This window comes from Zootoca vivipara, chromosome 9 (genome assembly GCF_963506605.1).
Source record: "Zootoca vivipara chromosome 9, rZooViv1.1, whole genome shotgun sequence".
Lineage (NCBI taxonomy): Eukaryota > Metazoa > Chordata > Lepidosauria > Squamata > Lacertidae > Zootoca > Zootoca vivipara.
This window is the reverse complement of record NC_083284.1, coordinates 62,959,365-62,981,748: the sequence shown is the minus strand read 5'-3', so window position 1 is coordinate 62,981,748 and position 22,384 is coordinate 62,959,365. Positions and strand designations below refer to the sequence as shown.

Here is a 22,384-nt window from a genome sequence, read left to right as displayed (position 1 = left end):
GAATAATTATTATTATTTCAGAACCTACAGTGAAATCCTAACCATGTCTACTCAGATGTAAATCCTACTGAATTCAGTGGGGCTTACTCCCAGGTTAAGTGGGGTTAAGTGGGGAGTGCCGCTGTAGCCATTTAAAGGAAAACACCAACAGCAGTAAGCAACACTTCCTCAATTACTACCAAAGTGGGGTGGGGAAACAATTCCTGGATGGATGTGAAACCAACTTGCTCTGAGTCGTAGCAGGATGGATGTCAATCAAAGAAGCAATCAATTGCAAACATTTATATAGGGCAGGCACAGGCAAACTCGGCCCTCCAGATGTTTTGGGACTACAATTCCCATCATCCCTAACCACTGGTCCTGTTAGGGATGATGGGAGTTGTAGTCCAAAAACATCTGGAGGGCTGAATAAAAAAATTCCTTCAGTAGCACCTTAAAATCTGGAGGGCTGAGTTTGCCTATGCCTGATATAGGGATATAAACATACTGTATAAGGAGACTTACAATTCATCCAGCTGTGTTACTGATGAGGGCAGAAGCTTATTTTGGTTTCCTCTGTCACTTAAAATTGTGGGGTGATGTGTGTGTGTGTGTTGATGTTTTTTAGCTACCCTTGGCATCCTTTCTCAAGTGCTGTGTGTGTGTGTGTGTGTGTGTGTGTTAAATTTTCTGTTTTACAATTTAAAATCCTTAAGATACCAATGACTTCCCTTCTTCTCTTTCCATGGTTCATTTTACATATCATAAATACCTGCATATTTTACAAAAATGATACCATTCAGTACTCCATTACTGCATCCGTCAAAACTTGTTTACACTGTTGATTTTATCTTAATGCTGCCAGCGTTTTCAGCTGTACACAATGATTTCCCATATATTCAATAAACGTTTTCCAATCTTCTTTAAACGTGCAGTATGTTCTTCTTGTTCTCTTATTCTATATGTTAAGTCTGCGAGTTGTGCATATTCGGTCAACTTAAGCTGCCATTCTTCTTTGGTTGGGACCTTGTTCGTTTTCCATTTGGGGGCTAACAAAACACTGGCCACAGTTCCAGCTTTAAAATGAGAAGACTTCCTCAAGCTGAATGTTGAACTGCCCTGTATGGGAATCCTTTGCAAATCAAGCAGATGATGAAATCTATGTTCTGTCCTGCGCCTTCGAGAGAGTCCTTCTGCTGCATATTTCTGCAATAGATGGAACGTTCGCTACCCGGAGGGGGAAGAGTCAGGTTGCAACATGGCAGCCCCATGCTCTATTGCCCTGCCACTGGCTTCAGATGGTGTCAAGCTGAGCTAGCAGAGGAAGAAGTTATTAGCATAGACAGGTTGTCCTGAACCCTTAACCAAGCTGTCATTCTAATGGACTCAAGTCATCTTACAACCTGTTCTAGGACCTCCTGAATATTGCAGAGCCTTTTGAACGAGGAGAGGAAATGCAGAGAAGGCTTTAAGACTGTACTCCAGTTACCTGGGAGTAAGCCCCACTGCTTAGTAGAACGGCACAAGATTGCACTGCAAGCGTTCTAGGTAGTATTTAAGGTGTTAACCGTACTAACAGCATGAGATGCGTGCAGAAAATACCATTTTTATTTTGGGATCTGTGGTGATTTGAGGCCAAGTAGTTATTGAGCCCATCGTCAGGCTTGTTTTGTAAGATGGCTGTTTGTGAGAAGCATCACTACATGTGTTGCCCCCCTCTGCTTTGCTATCCAATGGCCCTTTAATGGAATGCAGCATCCACCTTTTTTTTAGATATATGTACAGTCGTACCTCAGAAGTCGAACACAATCCGTTCTGGAAGCTCCTGCAGCCAATCGGAAGCTGCAGAAGCCCCATCGGACGTTTGGCTTCCAAAAAAACGTTCGAAAACTGGACGGTTTTTGATCGTTCGGAAGCCGGAATGTTCCGACTCCCAAGGCGTTCGGGAGCCGAGGTAGGACTGTATATATTTATTTAGAAGAATGCTACCCTTACTCTGGTAAACGCTCGTAAGGCCTGCAAGTGCTCCCATTTTTATTTTGCAGTTCCTGAGATAAGGCTCTCTGATGAACAAAAAAGTGATGAAAAACAGGTTAGCTGAACACAAAAGCAGCGCATGAGTCCGTTAGCACTTGCAGTTCTGAGGTAAAATGATACGCCAGCAGTATATTGGTGCTGTCAGCCCCTAGGAATGCTAGTCAAACAGGCTGTGCTGCTGGCACAGCTATGGTTCACCTCCAAACTGGCTCTGTGTTGCATGGTCCGGTCATGTATTTTTGGAGCTTTGATGCAATGTTGATGGCCACCCTTGGTCTACATAGGCCCCATGCCTAAGCTTCCAGCAATCACAGTGACTTTTGAGTAGACTACTGTTGTTGTTTTTCAAACTGCGTTTGAGGCAACCCTGGGGCCTGTAGGAGCTCATCGCTGAGAAGATTGGTAATGGCAGAAAAAGCTTCCTCTCTGAAGACAGCTTGGGCCACTGCAAGGGAGTGTTGAGTGACTCTAAGGTCCTCAAAGCCTGCATGAATACTGATAGAGCTCGAAGGCACATCCCAGAATTCCCTGCCGTGGTCTCACCGCAGAGGCACAAGGGGTGAATTTGATTTGACCAGCACCATGTGGAAGGAAAGGGGATGCTTAAAATTTCATTTATTTGCTTTTTAACCCTGGTGTTCCTTTGAGGTTTAAGGTGTGGGAAGGATAAGTGACAACCAAGTTCAAGGCACAACTTTCAGGTGAAATATATTGGTTCAGTCCAGAGCATTTTAAATCCAGACGTTCCACTGTACAAATATGTGGGATTGGAAATACATAATTCAGACTACACGTGCTTTCCAAACCTGGTCACTAGGGCCACAGTAGTGGTGTATCTGGATTAAAATTGGGGTGCCTGCTTTGTTTTTACATTGAAGACAATGTTTGCAAAGTTTCGACATCTGCACCCATAATAATGAGGGACAGGGGTCCTCCTTGCAACAGCAATTTAGCCCAGTTATTTCCTCTCAGCATCCTGCCACAACTTCTTGTCTAGCGCAACAGGGCTCAGGAACTGGTCAATGTCTAGCGCAGGGGTCCCAAAACTAAGGCCCGGGGGCCGGATGCGGCCCAATCGCCTTCTCAATCCGGCCCGCGGACAGTCTGGGAATCAGCGTGTTTTTAAATGAGTAGAATGTGTCCTTTTCAAAATATAGTCCGGCCTCCCACAAGGTCTGAGGGACAGTGGACCGGCCCCCTGCTGGAAAAGTTTGCTGACCCCTGGTCTAGTGCAACAGGGCTCAGGAACTGGGCAATGCTGAAAAGATGACCTGCACCTGCCAGGGGAATCTAAAAATATCAGAATATGCGTGCAGACTTCAATAGGCGTAGAATAACTTCGTTTTTGTGAGTTGCTACTGTGCCCTGGCACATAGTTTGGAATCTTGCAGATGGGTATCTACTAATCAAATCACATCACTGTCATTTCAGATGCCTCTGCTCAGCCAGAAGTTAAAATCATGGTCCTTCAACTCTCGCTGATTTATTGGTAAGTAGGATATAAAATTACATCTGTCGATGGCCCTGCACAAAGTGTGTGTTTTGTTTACAATTCCAGCTGTCCCTCTTGTTTGATTCCTGGCTGAAATAACATTTGTCCCCTCCTCTGAGGCACTAGTCTTGAGCTCTTCCCAAATCCCTGCTATTCTGGAGGCGGGGGAGAGAATTAAATCACATACCAGGAAATTGAAGCAGTGCAGCTACAACTGTTTCTGGTGCTGTCGTGCAGCAAACCTACTTCCCCTAAAAATCAGACTTCAGGCAAGGTGACAGGAAAATGCACAGGAAAGTGATGAAGAGCAATTGTCCGATGTAACGGTGTCTAACCTCTATGCAAACTAATCAGAATGAATGCTCAAAAAATAGCTGGTGTCGTCTAACCTTCCCGCAACATTTTGTGCAAACAAATTGGGATGGAGGGGTTGTCTTAAAAGTGAACTATGTCTGGTTGAAGGAGATCCCTTACAAGGAAACACTGAAGGAACGGGCCTCTAAGACCCTCAGATTAGAGCAGTTGTTGTTGAGTGTTTTTTAGGGCAGCCGCCAATTTCAGGGAGAAAAATTTGAGGAGTAACAGGAAAGGTCAAAACCACGCACCTCTTAAAAGACCAAAGCTAGCTAACTAAAGAGAAAATGTATGAAGATTTCCCCAGAAAGCAGTTCTGGGGATCAAAAACCACTTCTCAGCCAACCTAGGTGCAGAGAAAAGTAGACTCCAGAGCTGTAGACTTCACATTCTTTCTCTCTCAAAAAAATTTGGGTGCTGTTATGTACTGAGCTGAATCCTAGAACAATAGGATCCAGAATGCAGCAGTCTGATTGGTCTGCAGGAGCCACCCAATCCAGCTCCAGGTGGAAGTGAATCAGCGACCTGATTGGCCTGTAGAAGCAGCCAATCAGGCTCCTGGATGAAGTGAATCAGCAGCCTGATTGGCCTGCAGGAGCAGCCCGGAATTAGCCAACCAAGCGGGGCCCATTGTGTAAATAATGTATTATACATTAATGTATAATGTATAATGTACCAGACTTTTAGAAGACATCTGAAAGCAGCCCTGTTTAGGGAAGCTTTTAATGTTTAATAGACTATTGTATTTTAATATTCTGTTGGAAGCCGTCCAGAGTGGCTGGGGAAACCCAGCCAGATGGGTGGGGTATAAATAAATTGTTGTTGTTGTTGTTGTTATTGCAGACCTTTTGGGGGAAGTTTCATTCGTTGCTACTACAAGCTGAATAAAGAGCATGAAATTCACACTCGACAACGAGTATATTTCAGGTGCCATGGTTTACCTCTCACCGAGTTAAAATTCTCAGTGACAGTGCCCAGAATTCTTTGAGGTACAAGAATGTGCCTCCAAGGCATAGTGTGTATACAGCCGAAATGTAAAATAATAGTGATAGCTTCTTCTCTGAACAGAGGAAATAGCTATTAAGTCTGTGGTGTAAATATGTCCATAGATTTTTCAGGCTCCATGTTACCGTAGATACTGTAGCCCCACTGGCTAGAGACAGGTCATCTCTCCAGATGAGTGGAATGAGTAATAAACCAAATGTATGTTTGTGAACAACACAGAGCTTATCTGGGATTTTTTTTGCTCAGCCAAAGGGTCGAAGCAGTAGGCCAAAGGTGGTCCAGGGACGGCCATGTCACTTAGACACATCTCTGATGCAAAGACGATCTGGCCTCTGTTAGCTTTATGGTGGGAATAAAAGTGGGTGAACCAGCAGCTCTGTGAAAGATTAACTTATATGCAAACATGGTGTGGGTTACTCAGAAGTCCGAGTATTCAAGGAAATATAAAAGAGAAAAATCCAGCTCTTTTAAAGAATCCAAAAAAATAAACCCTTACTTTTGAACACCTGCCAGAATTACACGTTTTCAAAATGTTCTCTGGGAGATCTGAAGCGCTTTCCAAATTTGGAGGCCTGAAACACCAGATTTATTTCATTTCCGACAAAAAGCGACTAAGTGGTTAAGAAGCGGTTCGTGCCGGTATTTCAGATTTGAATTCTTCCCTTTCGTACCAACCAACCTGGGTTAAAATTTGAACCAGTCCCCATATCCGCATTTGCCGTGCTCCCTCTCTGATTTCTATTTTAAAACCACAGGTTGTGTTCTGTGGGTAAACAGGCAACACCTTTGCCACATAAAGCTATTTAATAAGAATGGGCGAATGTTTCTAATGGGTGCTGCAGTAATGTAATTAGCATGCATGTAATTACAGAAGTCTGAATGTGCATCTCCCTACTCCCGCCTCACTTTTCAGGAAGGACCTTCTGTTTAATTTGAACTCCTGCTTCAGGGCTTGTTTGCAAGGTGGCGCTGGTTAATATTTAACAAAGGAAATACTCTCCATTTTTAGTTTTCTCCCACTGCACAACAAGGAAACACCTTTGTTTTTCGTCTCCTACTTGACCCTTGCAACATTTAGCTAGTCCAATCATCAACATCATTCAGCTAGTAATCTATATTCCTAAATTCTTTCTGTATTGTGCTGTATTTAAAAGTGTACACACACACACACACACACACACACAGAAAGGACTCCCCACTTAGCAGAATTTCATATGAGGGAAGAATGTGGATTTAAAAAAAAAAAAAAAAAGACACAGATAATTTTTGTGAGAGAGACCACCCCATGGGTAGGCAACCTAAGGCCCAGGGGGCCAGATCCAGCCCAATCGCCTTCTAAATCTGACCTGCAGACAGTCTGGGAATCAGTGTGTTTTTACATGAGTAGAATCAGGGCCGGCTCTAGCCCCGCTCCCGGTGGCGCGGGGCGCCAGGGCGCCAGGCCACCAAGGGCGCCACTGTGCCTGCTGAGAGGCGCGGCTGAGGCTGCCCCAGGCACGCCTCCGCTGTTCAGCGGCTTCAGGCCGCTCTCCAGAGGCGCGCGGGCCTGAGGCCGCCTCCGCCGCACGCAGGGGCGTCGCAACAGGGGGCGAGCAGCACCCCCTGGCCCAGGGCCGGCCCTACGACAGGCTGGGTGGCGCAGTGCAGCTGCGCCCGCCCGTCGCGCTGGGAAATGGGACAGGGTGCCGGAGGGATCCGGCGCACCACGGCGCCAGGGCGCCAGGCATACTTAAGACGGCCCTGAGTAGAATGTGTCCTTTTATTTAAAATGCATCTCTGGGTTATTTGTGGGGCCTGCCTGGTGTTTTTACATGCGTAGGGTGTGTGCTTTTATTTAAAATGCATCTCTGGGTTATTTGTGGGGCATAGGAATTCGTTCATCTTTTCCCCCACAATATAATCTGGCCCCCCACAAGGTCTGAGAGACAGTAGACTGGCCCCCTGCTGAAAACGTTTGCTGACCTCTGGACCAGCCGGTCAAGGCATTTCCTGATTGTGCTCACATATTGTTGCTTCCCTAGATTTTTCATAGAATCGTAGAGTTGGAAGAGACCACAAGGGCCATCCAGTCCAACCCCCTGCCGAACAGGAAACACCATCAAAGCATTCTTGACATATGCCTGTCAAGCCTCTGCTTAAAGACCTCCAAAGAAGGAGACTCCACCACACTCCTTGGTAGCAAATTCCACTGCCAAACAGCTCTTACTGTCAGGAAGTTCTTCCTAATGTTTAGGTGGAATCTTCTTTCTTGTAGTTTGAATCCATTGCTCCGTGTCCGCTTCTCTGGAGCAGCAGAAAACAACCTCCCTCCCTCCTCTATATGGCATCCTTTTATATATTTGAACATGGCTATCATATCACCCCTTAACCTTCTCTTCTCCAGGCTAAAGATTTCTCTCAGAAATCTGTGAAACCCACTGTGTGGCTATGTTATCCTATTTCCCACCCTCATCAGCACCCTTCATTTATATGTTTATTTATTATTTTCTATTCCGCCTTTCTTCCATAATGGAACCCAAAGGGGCGTCCATGTAGTTTCCAGAAGGTTTCCCATCCAAACACTGACCAGACCCCCACACTGCTTAGCTTCAGCAACGTGGTGGCCTCGGGCCTTCTGACCAACTATATAAGTGCAACTATATAAGTGCAACTATATATACATGCAAACTACATTTTCAACAGTTTGAGCCATTTTAAAAGCTGTGGCCCTAACTGTCTTGCCAAAGGCAAGGTGGTTCTTTTAAAATGAGATTCAGAAGCAATACAAAATACACAAGTGAGAAGATTAAAGGTTTTATTTACTTGAAATGAGGCTGCATTTTAAATTTTAATACTGTATTTTAATCTGTATTTTAATTAATTGTTTTTATGTTTTGTTGTGGTTCTGTTGGTGTGAGCCGCCCTGAACCCGGTTTTTGACTGGGGAGGGCGGGGTATAAATAAAAATGTATTATTATTATTATTATTATTATTATTATTTATTATTATTCTAAAACAGCAAGCCACGTACAGTGGAACCTCGGTTTATGAACACCTCGGTTTACAAATTTTCGGTTTACGAACGCTGCGGACCCATCTGGAACAGATTAATTCACTTTCCATTACTTTCAATGGGAAAGTTCGCTTGAGTTTATGAACGCTTCAGTTTATGAACAGACTTCTGGAACCAATTACACCCATGCTTCGGGTTAAGTACGCTTCAGGTTGAGTACTCCGTGGACCCGTCTGGAACGGATTAATCCACTTTCCATTACTTTCAATGGGAAAGTTTGCTTCAGTTTATGAACAGACTTCCGGAACCAATTACACCCATGCTTCGGGTTAAGTACGCTTCAGGTTGAGTACTCCGCGGACCCGCCTGGAACGGATTAATCCACTTTCCATTACTTTCAATGGGAAAGTTCGCTTCAGTTTATGAACGCTTCAGTTTATGAACAGACTTCCGGAACCAATTGTGTTCATAAACCGAGGTACCACTGTATACAGACAGTCCTCAAGAAGTGGCATAGTGACTCCCCTAGGTAGCCTCAGCAGTTTGCACGGCCCTGCGGCCGATCAGTCTGTTCCCTGTTTGTGGAATGCTCGCTCCAGGGAGGTTCGCCTGGCACCTTCATTGTGCACTTTTAGGTGCCAGGCAAAAATGTTCCTCTTCAGCCAGGCTTTGGGTTGATTAACAACTGGTAGCCTTTTAAATGTGCTGTGGGAGTGGGTGGGGAGAGGGGGATATTGGCTTGTTTTTGTTCTTGTTTTTAGTATGCATTTAGTTTTGGTTTTCTGTTTTGCATTTTTTATGCTGTGAGCCGCCCTGAGATCTATGGATAGAGTGTGACGGGTATAGGACTCCTTTGAGTTGTTTATGACTCAATTAGGAGCCACTGATTACCGCCCGGCACGCTTTCTCTAGCGCCTCTGCTCCGTAGACCCGGGCTGGCAGTAAAACACACAGCAGAGTTCTTCTTCTTCTCACACACAGCGGAAACTTGTATAGCCGTTGGATAAAAAGCCTCTTAAGAACACACAGAGTCCAAGGTGTTCTAATAACTACTGGAGTTTATTTTAAAGAGAAAATAACAAACAACCTGGTGAGAGCGCAGACATCTTGCGACCGTCTCCCAGGCAAAAACGAAACCAACTGATACACACAGAAACACTTCTAGCACATTCTGTAACATGATCTTCCTCAGTGGTCAGGTGCTACACAGTACACAGTTAACCCCTTCGGTTACTTGTTACTCCTCACACCCCCTCTCACCTGAACACTGGGGATAGCGGGTATCCAAACTTACCCCAAAACCAACCCTTCACAGAATTCCCCATGCCGTTGGAAACTCAAGGGTTTTGTGAACCCATCTGCTAGGTTCTCTTGGCTTGGACAATACCTCAACTTTACCAAGCCTACCTGTATGCTCTGACATACGTTTCGGAAGCGGATGTCTAAGTGTTTGGTTCTGGCCTTGAACTGTCCAGACTCCGCCAGTCTCAAAGATGGTTGATTGTCGCCCCAAACAGTGATGGGCTGGCTACAATCACCCCAGATTTCCTGGACCAAACATCTGTAGTACTCCAACTCAGTGCATGTCGCAGACAACGCACAGAATTCGGCTTCCGTGGAAGACATGGCTATTAGGCTTTGCCTGCGCGACCGCCAACCAATCAGGGCATTTCCAAACTTGACTACCAAACCAGCCACTGACTTCCTGTCCTCCTGATTGGCCCAATCAGCATCTGCAAAACAAGTGAGTTGTGGCTCACCTTGCGCCGACATCTCCAAACAATACTCTTTGGTCTCCTGCAAATACCTAAGCACTCTCTTAATGCCATTCCAAGCATGCACGCTAGGTTTCGATGCTTCTCTACTGAGCAAATTGACTGCAAAAGCAATATCTGGTCTGCTCCATTGTGACAAATACAACAGACTCCCTAGCGTTGACTGAAACACTTCAGGACTCTCAAACGCTACTTTGTCCTTCACTTGTGACTCTTTCACAAAGTTTGTCTCCATGGGTGTTCTGACCCCTTTACAGTCAGACATTCTGAACTTCTCAAGCAAATGTTCAATCTTGCCTTTCTGACTGAGCAAAAAACTTCCATCCTCAGTTCTGTCTATCTGCACACCTAGATAAACATTCACTGCACCTAGATTCTTGAGTTTGAACCTCTTGCCTAGCTCCTTTTCAAACTTCTGCACTTGCATCTGGCTCTTTGCTAAGCAAATCAGGTCATCAACATAAACAAGCAACAGTTCTTGCTGTTCTCCTTCACCTCTGAGATACAGACAACTGTCAGCTAGACTCTTCTTGAAACCTAGGCTCTTCAAAACAGAATCAAGACATGAATTCCAATTTTTAGCGGATTGCTTCAGACCGTAGATCGACTTGTGCAGCTTCCACACCTGACCTGGCACGTCACTCTCAAACCCTGGAGGAGGCAACATGTACAACTCCTCCTGGAGGTCAGAGTTCAAATAAGCGGTGTCCACATCAAAGTGGTTGACCACTAGGCCTCTCTGCGCTGCAGTCGCTAAAAGCATCCTGAAAGATTCCGATCTCGAAGTCGGACTAAAGACATCTGTGTAGTGGATTCCTTTCTTCTGAGTAAAACCTCTAGCCACTAACCTAGCCTTGTACTGAGGCTCTCCAGTCACTGTGGGTTTCAGCCTGTAAACCCACCTACAACTGACTGCTTTCTTGCCTTCTGGCAACTGTGTTAGGCTATACACACCAAGAGATTGCATGGAGTTCAACTCTTTCTCCATTGCAACTTTCCACTTCCTAGCTTCCTCCACTGACAACTGTTGCACCTCTTCAAAGCTTTCAGGCTCACACACTGCTAGGTTCGCCCATACACTGACAGCTGAAAACCTTTCAGGTGGTTTACCTTTCGTGGTGCGTTTTGAACGCCTTGGTCCCACATCTTCCCCCTCTAAATCCGAACTGCTTGTCTCTGACTGTGGCTCTCTTGGACTAGCAGCACTGTCAAGAGACCTACTACGCTTTGCAGCCCCCTCTGGGCTTGCTTTGGGTGAAGTGGGTGACCTACCACGTTTGCTGTACTTCCCAGGCTTGACCTGGGGTGAAGTCGGTGCGCTTCTGACTACTTGCTTCACTTCCCTAGGAGCTACACCACTTGGACCAGCTGCCTGACCTGGATCTGGTCCTGCAGCACCTGGAACTCCAGCATCAGCTACCTGAGTTTCCTCTTCCTGGTCAAAACCTGAAGACCAGTCAAGAAGAACTTCGGGGTTAGCGTGAATGCGTCTCCAGCCCTCTTGTTCACAGAACGTAGCACTCCTGCTAATGTGAACGCGGGTTTGGTCCCCCTCTGCTGGTACAAACCTCCAAGCCTTTGAGTTTGGTTCGTAACCACAGAAGATCATTTTCCTGGATCTTGATCCACCCTTTCTGCGCTTCTGCTTTGGAATTAGAACCCAAGCCTCACACCCAAAAGTTCTGAAATAGTGCACCTTCGGAACTTTGCCATACAACATGTAGTAGGGTGTGTTGTCCACAACTGAATTAAAAGCGCGGTTTGAACAAAAATTCACAAATTTATAACATTCCCCCCAAAACTTCTGGGGTAGTCCTGCATCAAACAACGTTGCCTCTACCAGTTCAGACAGCGTCCTAAATTTTCTTTCAGCTAAACCATTTTCCTGTGGACTAAAAGGGGCGGTTTTCCTGTGCCTAATTCCCTTGCTGCGGAAAAACCCTTGTAGTTCTGCACTCAAAAACTCTCCCGCCCTGTCACTCTGAAAACACTGGACAGTGACGGAGAACTGTAGTTCTACTTCGGCTACCCACTCTTTTATCACTCTGGCAGCCTCCCCCTTCTCTTTCAGTGTTATGACCCAGGAAAAATGGCTGAAATCATCCAAAAGACACAAAACATATTTTGAACCACCTAAACTTGACGTTGACATAGGCCCAGAAATATCCAAGTGCACTAACTGAAATGGTTTTGTGCTCTTCCTCTCAGACCTAGGATAAGAGCATCTCTTCGTCTTCGCTTTCGCACATGCGCGGCATTGCAGGTGTTTTTGACATGGCTTGAACCTGCAACCTTTGACAAAATCAGGAGCCTTTTTCACATAAGGAAAAGACATGTGACAATATTTACGGTGCCAAGCATGAATACAATCCTTATGGATGGCGCCCTCTGTGCCCTTTGGGGTATTGGCACTTTTAGCCTGAGCATCACCAGTGTTACTTCCACCTGCTTGCCCCCTCCCATCTAGGACAAACAGACCATCAGACCCAACAGTAACACTTACCAGCTCAGCCCCATCTCTGGCAATTTTGCAAACACCATTGGCAAAACTTATTTCAAAGCCCTCACGCAATAAGCAAGACACACTTAAAAGACCATTCTCCATGCCTGGTACAACATAAACATCAAGGTTAGTGTCTAAGCATTGCATATAAAAAACACCCTTGCTTTTAATTGTTCCAGAAGAACCATCAGCAAGATGCAGGCTTTTTTCTTCTTCAAGTGGCCTGCAGTTCAGGATCTGTCCTGAAGGAGGTACAAGATGATGGGTGCTGCCTGAGTCGATAATAAAAGTGAAACTGTCCTGTCCTTTGTTTCTAACCGTTGCTAAGGCAGCAGAAAGATGGCTGACAGGCTTATCTGTAGTTTTCCCACGTCCTCTGCCTCGGCGCTGCTGGCTGGTCCCACGACCACGTCCGCTGGGTTGCCTGGCACCTGGCTGAGTGACCTTGGCTGCTTCCGGAGCTGGGCAGAATCTCGCTACGTGCCCAGGCTGCTGGCACCGATAGCAAAGCCTTGTTGCGCACGCACTCACAGTGGATTCCTCAGTGCTTTTTCCTGCACCCCCACTGGCTTCTCTGCGCCCACGGCCCCCCTTCTCAGCCGATTCTTTCTGGCGTCTCTGTTCCTCATCCGCCAAACGCCCAGAAACGTAAGCAATCGTGAGTTCATCCTCAGACATGGCCTCAAACGTTAAGCACAAATGCTCATAGGCGTTTCCCAAACTAGACAGCAAAATATAAACTTTTTCCTTCTCTTTGAACACAAGCTCATGCCGCTGCAGCTTATGGAATGCATCAATCACATTGGCAATGTGCTCCTTAATGGGTTGCCCTGGTCTCAGTCTCAACTCAAAGAGATGCCTCATAGCATGCAGCTTAGCTCCAGCTGTTTTTCTCTGATGGACCCTTTCCAAACTGTCCCAGGCTTGCTTGGCATTTTCAGCATTTTGCACATAGGGCAGCTGCGTAGCATCACAGCTCATGGCAATGGCACATAAAGCCTTATTGTCTTTCCTGGTTTCTGCTGCAAACCTCTGTGCTTCACCTGCTGAATTATCAGCGACAGGGGTTGGAGGATTTAACACACAAGTCCATAAATCCTTTCCCAGCAACCACATTCTGGCCCTTTCTCTCCACTCTGCATAGTTGTCGCCATTCAACCTCTGGAACGGCACGACAAATGACTCCTGTAGCTGCTCCGCCATCTTGTCCACCCCCGGGCTCCATGTCCAGCACTGTACTCACTCAGAATAGCTGACGTTGCTCCTCCGGGTAGACTGCGGATCCCAGCCTCTAGTCCAGGGTCTTTCTGCTAGCGAGTGCATCTATTAATTGCCGACTGCAAAAAACAGGTTTCTCCCAGCTAGCTCTTTACACCGGCTTTCTCCAAGGCTTTTACAGCTGCAATCACCTTTTATTGCTTTGGTGATTGATTAGGTTCAGGACCTCTTATCTCGCAGGACCTGTCACCCAGAACTTGTGACAGGTGGGTCCATGACCTGTGATCCATAACCTGTGACGGATATAGGACTCCTTTGAGTTGTTTATGACTCAATTAGGAGCCACTGATTACCGCCCGGCACGCTTTCTCTAGCGCCTCTGCTCCGTAGACCCGGGCTGGCAGTAAAACACACAGCAGAGTTCTTCTTCTCACACACAGCGGAAACTTGTATAGCCGTTGGATAAAAAGCCTCTTAAGAACACACAGAGTCCAAGGTGTTCTAATAACTACTGGAGTTTATTTTAAAGAGAAAATAACAAACAACCTGGTGAGAGCGCAGACATCTTGCGACCGTCTCCCAGGCAAAAACGAAACCAACTGATACACACAGAAACACTTCTAGCACATTCTGTAACATGATCTTCCTCAGTGGTCAGGTGCTACACAGTACACAGTTAACCCCTTCGGTTACTTGTTACTCCTCACATAGAGGGCAGTATACAAACTTAATAAATAACAATAAATAATTATTCCTATATTAGGGTTTCCCATTATTAAGCTTAGGAACCAATTCTCTATAAACCAACAAGCCCATTCAAAAATTGTCAGCTGCTATTGCTTCTCCTTTTTGCAACACTTCACATCATGCATGAAATACCCGATTTCTCATGTCAGCTCTGCCTGTTTTCTGTCTTTTCAGATAATTAACAAAGAAGAATCCAGATGGGGTGCAGGTGCTGTAAAATGATACAAAGGTACAGGCAGACCTGAGGCTTGATCTATACAGATATTAAAAAATGCTATGGGGGGAAAAAAACATTATAGGGAGGAAAAGCTGCTAAGGCAATCTGCCATTAACTTTGGATTCCACTCTACAGCACCATCTAGTGTCACATTTCTATAATGCATTTTAATATTATAAATTGACCTGTGCAGCTGAGTGTCATTTGGGGTACAGCTAAAATGATAATAATTATATATCTCTAAGGATATCTCTAAAGCCTATCCCTCCCCCAGTTACTGCAATCCAGATCCCATCAGCCCCAGCCAGCTTGGCCAATGGTGAGAGGTGAATAGAGAATAGATGTACAGCAGCTTCTAGAGGGCCTGGGATTCCCTAGCATTATTTTAAGCCAAAAAATTGGTGGCATTTCTGAAACTTGCAACAAAGACTGCAGGTTTGAAGCATGAAACTGATCTTTTTTAAAAAAGAAAATGCTAACCGTTGCTCTTAACCTTTTTCTAGCTACATCTTTGAACCCCAAGACGTGCCAACCTCTGGGTACATTAATGAAATAAACAACTACAAGTCTGATGAGCTAGACGGAGGGAAATTCAAATGCAAGCAGAACAACGACATCCAAGTGCACAAAAACGAGCTGCAGACGGGAGAATTACAAACAGCAGCAAACAGGCACAAATTAAACAACAATAAAGATGGCGTTCTGAACCACAGAAGCAGTGCTCTTCGTGATGAAGGACTTGGGAATCTTGCCGAAAAGTGCCGTTTCAATGTCAATGGGATCCATTCCCATTCCGGTGTGAACCTTCATCCCAATCCCGGCACAAACCGAAACAAAGAGATCAGCACGCACACCTGCTCTGCTCAGCGAGCCGATTTTTCAGTCCAAGGGTTGCCTCAGCCAAGCACATGCAATAACCATGAGATTCCGGAAACTGAAGATCTCACAAAGGTATCTTCAGAAAAAGGAAGTGCCCTATATGAGGAATCTCAGAGCGCTCCAGGCAATGACACGCACTTCTTGCCTGGACCCACTGATGCTGGAAAACAGAGAGCTGCTGGAAAGGAGAGTCCATCAAATAACCACGCACATACAGGCCAAAGCACAGAACGCACTACGTCAAGCAGTCAGCAGGACCTGCCATTAGGTGAATCTAAAAGCTGGGATTCAACAGACAAAGCCTGTAGGACAGGCCCGTCAAATGTGTGTTTCAAGGACAATGTATCTGACGGCATCCCGTCTCCAAGAACCAAGGCGGATGCGGTGGTGCGAGAAGCTAGATTTGATTGCCATAATGACATTAATGGCCAACTGGAGGAGGAGGTCGATGCCGAAGTAGCAGAGGCTCTCGCAGCCCTGGAGGCTGCTACGGCAGGAGAAGATTTTGAGGAGGAAGAGGACTATTAGGTGACAACCAAGACGCCAGTAATAAGCCTCACTTCTGGGGCTGCGTGAAATGCTGCATTTCCGAGGCCTGCCACCGTGGGTGTAATCCTTTGCCCAGGACTCCCACAAATAGCAGAGGGGGATATATCACTAGGCCAGGTGAGCTAACAGGAGCGGCCAGTGCCATGCCCGGTGCATTGCACCTTTTTCAGGAATAAGCTGGTATATCACCATTAACATCAGCCCGTCTAATGCTTATGTACCAGCCCACCTGCGCCCTGAGGTACCTGCTACTGCCAGCCAAGGCAGTCTCTCTTGTTTGCCAACGTGACCACTCTGACTGCTATGAATGCTGCCGGGAATAGTTACCAAATATGTCCCCACTCTAGTGAGAATATTGCCCTCTGGGTCAAGTTTGCTTCCAACTGGAGGAAAAGGAGTACGGTAAATATTTGGTTAAGGAAAGCCCCAAGCCTCTCTTTAGTCCAGTCACCAAGGAGTAATACTGATCTCTCAAAGAAGCCAGTATGTTGAAGGTTTGTCCTATACAGGGCCTACCAGGGCTTACACGGTAGGCTGTGCAAAATGTCTCAAAGCAAACAAAGTGGCAGTTTTAAACAGAGCTCTCTCAAAACTGCTGCTCTCTGTGGGATTTTTCAGCAGTCCCAAACGTGCCTTGCCTTTTTGTCTCGCGCTCCAGGTAAAAATGTTTGTTTGCTTGTTTACGAGGACACGAGTGACATCACCAGACAGCCAAACCCAACTGAATGCGCCAATTTACGGTGTCATCACACTCGCTGCTCAGTCACTAATGACTAACTCACGAAAGCTGGAAGCAGCCGCAACCAGGGTGCCCAAAGGCATCAAGTATATGAATGGATATTTGAACGGTCTAAGGCTGCCTTCACCTGATAGTTTATTCCACTGCCCTGACATTTCCCTACGGTAACTGTTAATTTACACATTATATTTGAGCTTTCACATGATGTAAAAGCCACTTCTGGAGAACCAATAGAATACGGTGCATGTTTAGTGCTCATTTCTGTGTTACTTGATTCCAGGAAAAAATATGTTGGAGGCCCCTTAAGCTGGAAAATGTAAAGTGACAAAACTTGGGCTGGTATGATGGCATACAGTTGTTTCCAGCTGTTGTCAAAGAGGCATCATGGGGGGACAGAAGCACACGTGTGGAAAGGCTGAGGGGGTAGACATTGTCCAACAATATTCGTTGTTGTGCCAAAGTATGTTCACTGGTGTGAATGAAATTTAGCGTGACAGTCAAAGAGCCACAGTTCCATAACATAACAGGTGCTGCCGTGTGAAAGGAACATTCGAAAATGGGACACAAGTGCTGGCATTATAATCAGGAAAACTTATACAATATTCCCCACAACCAAATGCACGCAAAGTATGCTTTGGGGAAATTTCTGCCACAGTGAAATAGTAGGTGCTTGGCTGATTGCTACACAAAAATCAGGGCTGGAGACATTTAGCTCCGCTCTAGTGCCATGTATTTTTCCCCCATAAAAGTACTTTTGTTAAAAAAAAAATCTTGATTAAACATTTATCTTGAACCACTGCCTACACATTCCCAGTTGGTCTCAAAGTATCAATCCAGCTAATTATGCGCTACAGAAGTTCCACCCAATTGCATTCTCCTTTCTGCTGATTTCTAATGGCGCTTCCCATTCTGTTGGGAATGTGTCTTCGTGCAGCAGCAAGTGCCATTGAGCCACTTAAGTTCCTTAGGGCTAATGATGGCAAGCGTTAATTCTCGGCAGTGCCAGAAACGAGCATTCCAGTAAGCTCACGAGATCCGGAATGAAACAGCCCAAGCCCGAGGTATTTTCATGTGGCAGTTAAGTGCAAATTAACACGAAACTCAAAATGTCAGATGGTTGCACAGGGCTGGTTTGCACATGCATTTTGATTTCGGATGTCCTTATCGCTCAGTGCGCTCACGGTGGAATGCCTCAAAGGACTCCGTCCGAGAGCATCATTTGGGACGATTTGCAAGCTCTGCCTCCAGTGTGTGTTCGATCATTCACACATGCAACTGTACCAATACCAGCAAGCTGCAGAATCACGGTGCCTGTCGACCACGGGTGCTGCTAAGTAGCCCACTTAAAAGTCTTGGGATGTAGCTGTATGACACAGCTCCTCAAAGAAGTTGTATATGCTAATTTATATCTATAGATGACTGGGGGATTAAATGGCAGGTGACTGGAGTCTCACCTAGCCCCCCCTATAAGCAAATGTTTTAAATTGAGTTTTAAAGGGGGTGGGTGGGTGGAAGGGATAGATGATCTGGGGCCCACCACAAAAGACCCATTCCTCAGACCACCCCATCCCCACCCCCCACCCCGGGCCACCCCCTATCACCACCCCTGTTGTCAACTGCAGAAACATTCCCAGAAAAGCATTTTTAGACACTTTTATTGAAATTTAAATATAACATGACAAACAGAAACAAACATTTCAGTAAAGCAAGAATCAATGGAGAACAAGAATTTGGCACTTGTGTCAATTACAATAAAATGTGTACATCTCAGGATATTTTCCTCTGGGCAATCCTTAGAATGCTCTCCCCCCCACCCCAACACTGTTGTGTCCCATGGCAGTGCCTCCCCCTCTGAAATAGTCCTGTTTAGGGCCAACTAAAATACATTATTTTTAACAACAACAATAATAATAATTTATTATTTATATGCCGCCCCTCTGATTGGGTTGTCCTATGGGCTGCTTCCAGCAAATTAAAATATCAAACACAGTAAAACATCAAACATCAAAAACTTCCCTAAACAGGGCTGCCTTCAAATGTCTTCTAAAAGTCAGATAGTTGCTTATTTCCTTGACATCTGATGGGAGGGCGTTCCACAGGGAGGGCACCACTACCGAGAAGGCCCTCTGCCTGGTTCCCTGCAACCTCACTTCTCACAGTGAGGGAACCACCAGAAGGCCCTCGGCGCTGGATCTCAGTGTCTGGGCTGAACGATGGGGGTGGCCGAGGCCGTTTAGGGCTTAAAAAGTCAGTGCCAACCAATTGTTCCCGGAAACGTACTGGGAGCCAATGTAGATCTTTTAGGACCGGTGTTACATGGACCCGGCAGCGGCTCCCAGTCACCAATCTGGCAGCCGCATTCTGGATTAGTTGTAGTTTCCAAGTCATCTTCAAAGGTAGCCCCACATAGAGCGCATTGTAGTAGTCCAAGCAGAAGATAACTAGAGCATGCAGCCTTGCACCTGGCCCTTTCCCTTTTCAGAACCAGGAAATATCCCTATCCCCCGGAAACATTACTTCTGTCTTATTGGGGTTCAATCTCAACCTGTTGACCACCTCCCAGTTTTTTAAAACTGCCAGAAGTTTAGGCATGTTAGTCTCTGTGTAGCAACAATCCTATCGAAAAGGTCTGGGGGCCATTTTAAAGATGAACCAGCTTGGGAAGAATGGTAAGCAATAAGTTTAGAAGCCAAGAGACAAAGGTAAAGCCGATTTGTCTGAACTCTCCTGCTCCCTGATTTGCCCGGTTTCTCTCCCTCCTCCCTCCATGGCTTCTGCATCAAAATGGGGGTTGCTGACCAGCAAAGTAAGCGAGTAGGCAAGGACAAGCAGGGTGTCCTGATTAAAGCAGCCTCCTCATGAGGATCCATGAGGACATGAACCAGTTTTCCTATGGCAGTTTGAGTAGAGCCATAGAAACCTGGTCCCAAATTGAATTTACTGATGATATTTGAGAAATACTTTGCATACCGGAAAATATTTCTTCTCTATTGGCCAGATATTCCCTAGAATTTCAAACTACTGCATTTAACCTCATTTCGTTAGCTCAGATTTTGTATTTGTCAAGAAAATCTACTGTAAACTGTTAATAAATTGTTTTAAATATAAATAAGGTATATCAGTTGACGTTTATCTTAAAGCCTCTCTTTTTTCCCTAAAATGTCCTTGTGTGTGTGTGTTTCACCCCAATCCATTTTACTGAGTGAGAATGTGCAGCAGCTCATTCACTTTCATGACTGAACAAGGATTTGAATACAGATCTCTCGTGTACTTTGATGGTGCTGTATCATACAAGGTAGTTGTTTTACCAGCAGCAACAATTTCACAAATGAGTGCCTTTTCTCTGCTTTCATTTCTGCTTGCACCCCATCTTCCCCGTATGTGAAAAAGGGGAGCAGACAATAAATGCAGCGGGGGGGGGGAAGGCCAAGATTACTATTGTTTCCTAAAATAGCCCAGTCATCCAGCATTCCTTCAAAGAGCTCTCCTCCATGCTAGGAAAAAGCAATGTAGGAAAATGTTTTTTGTGGTTCAATGCCACGGAAAAGGAAAATGGGGAGGGGGGAAAAAAACCACCTGCTATTTTTGCATGCTCCACACAAATTAACACAGTTGCCCAAACTCCAGAACATTTTTCTCCCTGCAGGTGTATAGGAGAGCCATCTGCAGGACTGAATAATTACTGCAGCTATTGTCACATTTGGAATAATTCTAATGCGGTAGCATTAAGTGGAATAATTCTAATGTGGTAGCATCTAAGTGAATCATTTATTAAAGCAAGAGCCAGGGCTACCATTTGGGATTAATCACTTTTAAAAGGTTCATTAAAAAGCAAAAGGTAGCTGTGCTGGTTCACAGAGGGGCAAAACCCCCCTCCAAAATCCAACCAAAATGTCACAAAAGTGCACCCACAGCTGTCGTGCATGAAGGACACTTGCTTTGGCTATATAAAGATCCACATTGAGCACTGGAAATAGAAATAAGGTAAAGGTACCCCCTGACAGTTAAGTCCAGTCGCGAACGACTCTGGGGTTGCGGCGCTCATCTCGCTCTATAGGCCGAGGGAGCCGGCGTTTGTCTGCAGATCATGTGGCTAGCAGGACTAAGCCGCTTCTGGTGAACCAGAGCAGCACACGAAAACGCCGTTTACCTTCCTGCCGGAGCGGTAACTATTTATCTACTTGCACTTTGACATGCTTTCAAACTGCTAGGTGGGCAGGAGCTGGGACTGAACAACGGGAGCTCACCCCATCGCAGGGATTCGAACCACCGACCTTCTGATCGGCAAGCACTAGGCTCTGGTTTAGACCACAGCGCCACCCACGTCCCTAGAAATGGAAATAATGAGGCATTATTGTGAAAATGGGACTTTTAACCTTCTGAAGACAGAAGCAGCAACTGGAACAGGTTTTTCTTTAACGATTACCAAAGTTTATTGATTGCTATTAAATATAACTATACAGTTGTACCTGGGAAGTCCGTTCGACTTCCAAAACGTTCGGAAACCAAAGCACGGCTTCTGATAGGCTGCAGGAAGCTCCTGCAGCCAATCAGAAGCCGCGGAAGCCCCGTCGGACGTTTGGCTTCCAAAAAGCGTTCAAAAACCGGAACACTCACTCCCGGGTTTCAATCATTCGTGAGCCAAAACGTATGAGTACCAAGGCATACAGCAACCAAGGTACGACTGTACATTTAAAGCACATTCAAAACACTTTCTTCCCTTTAAAAGAATCCTGGGCACTGAAATTTCCACTCACAAGAGTTACCATTCCCAGCCACCCTTTAAAAACTACAGTGCCCAGAATTCTTGGGGTTTGGAGAGAAGAATGTGGTTTGAAAGTTCTTTGTAGTGTGTACACAGCCTCAGGCTTCCAATTTAATGAAAATATATGAAATCTAGCAACCAAATGTAAAAAAAAAACTTTACAGCTAATAAGGAATAGTTTTTATTCAGGACCAGGTATGTGTCTGTTGTGGTATTATTTCTTTGAATGTTGATTTCAGGTTTTATTTTATTTTTACTGATCTTTTTTGCTAAAGCAGACTGTATCTGTGGCATGGGCCAATTTCGAAGAAGAAAGGTTACACAGGTCAGCATAGGGTCTCTCTATGTAATAGATGGAGACAGAACAAAAGTTTAAAATGGATCACAGAGAAAGTAGCAGCAGAACATTTCAATCCTGTGAGACTCTTTCCAACATTAAGATCACTGTATTTAAAATATAAAGTGTCCTTAAGGTCAGAAAGAGAGAATCAGCCCCACGGGACTGGAGTGTTCCTTTGCTATTTCTCTCCTTTTTAATGTCTGGTCTAAATCTATCTATTACGCAGCATAGGGACTCTAGCTTGGCCCATGCACCATTTGGTCTTCCAAAACTGCGTAATGACGAAATGCGCAGCCTGCTTCAGCCAAAAGATTGCGTTCAGGAAGAGAGGCTGGTAGTAATCATCATTTCCCAGAATTAGCATTCTTCATGCGCACCCTAGGATAGGAAGTTGTACGGTTGGAGTTCATCAGCAGTTTTAATTGAACTTGCATGGTTTCCTGCAAATGCATCCCATTTGAAAGGGGACTCTAATCTGGGGTGGACGTAACATTTGTTCTCCTTTGCTCTCAAGCAGGCCATGGCAGTGATGGTTTTCACTTCTTTTAGATATATATATAATTTTTATTAAATTTTCTGTTTTAGAATTTAAAATACTCGTTTTGCATTCTTAAGATACCAATGACTTCCCTTCTTCTCTTTCCATGGTTCATTTTACATATCATAAATCCCTGCATATTTTACAAAAACTATACCATTCAGTATTCCATTATCGCATCCATCAAAACTTATTTACACTGTTGAATTTATCTAAATGCTGCCAGCATTTTCAGCTGCAGTGTTATTTCCCATA

At 45.3% G+C, this 22,384-nt stretch overlaps 1 protein-coding gene across 2 annotated transcripts in view; it reads left to right on the top strand.

The window, feature by feature from the left end:
• Nucleotides 1-19,342, top strand: part of C9H4orf19 (chromosome 9 C4orf19 homolog) — a 54,677-nt gene extending 35,335 nt beyond the window's left edge. For both annotated transcript variants that reach the window (XM_035111879.2, XM_035111881.2), the window contains 3 exons: nucleotides 3,448-3,505; nucleotides 14,277-14,331; nucleotides 14,823-19,342. In XM_035111879.2, the coding sequence (XP_034967770.1) occupies nucleotides 14,300-14,331; nucleotides 14,823-15,726 (936 nt within the window). In that variant the 5' untranslated portion in view covers nucleotides 3,448-3,505; nucleotides 14,277-14,299 and the 3' untranslated portion in view covers nucleotides 15,727-19,342. The remainder of the gene's footprint in view (nucleotides 1-3,447; nucleotides 3,506-14,276; nucleotides 14,332-14,822) is intronic.
• Nucleotides 19,343-22,384: the final 3,042 nt, after the last annotated feature.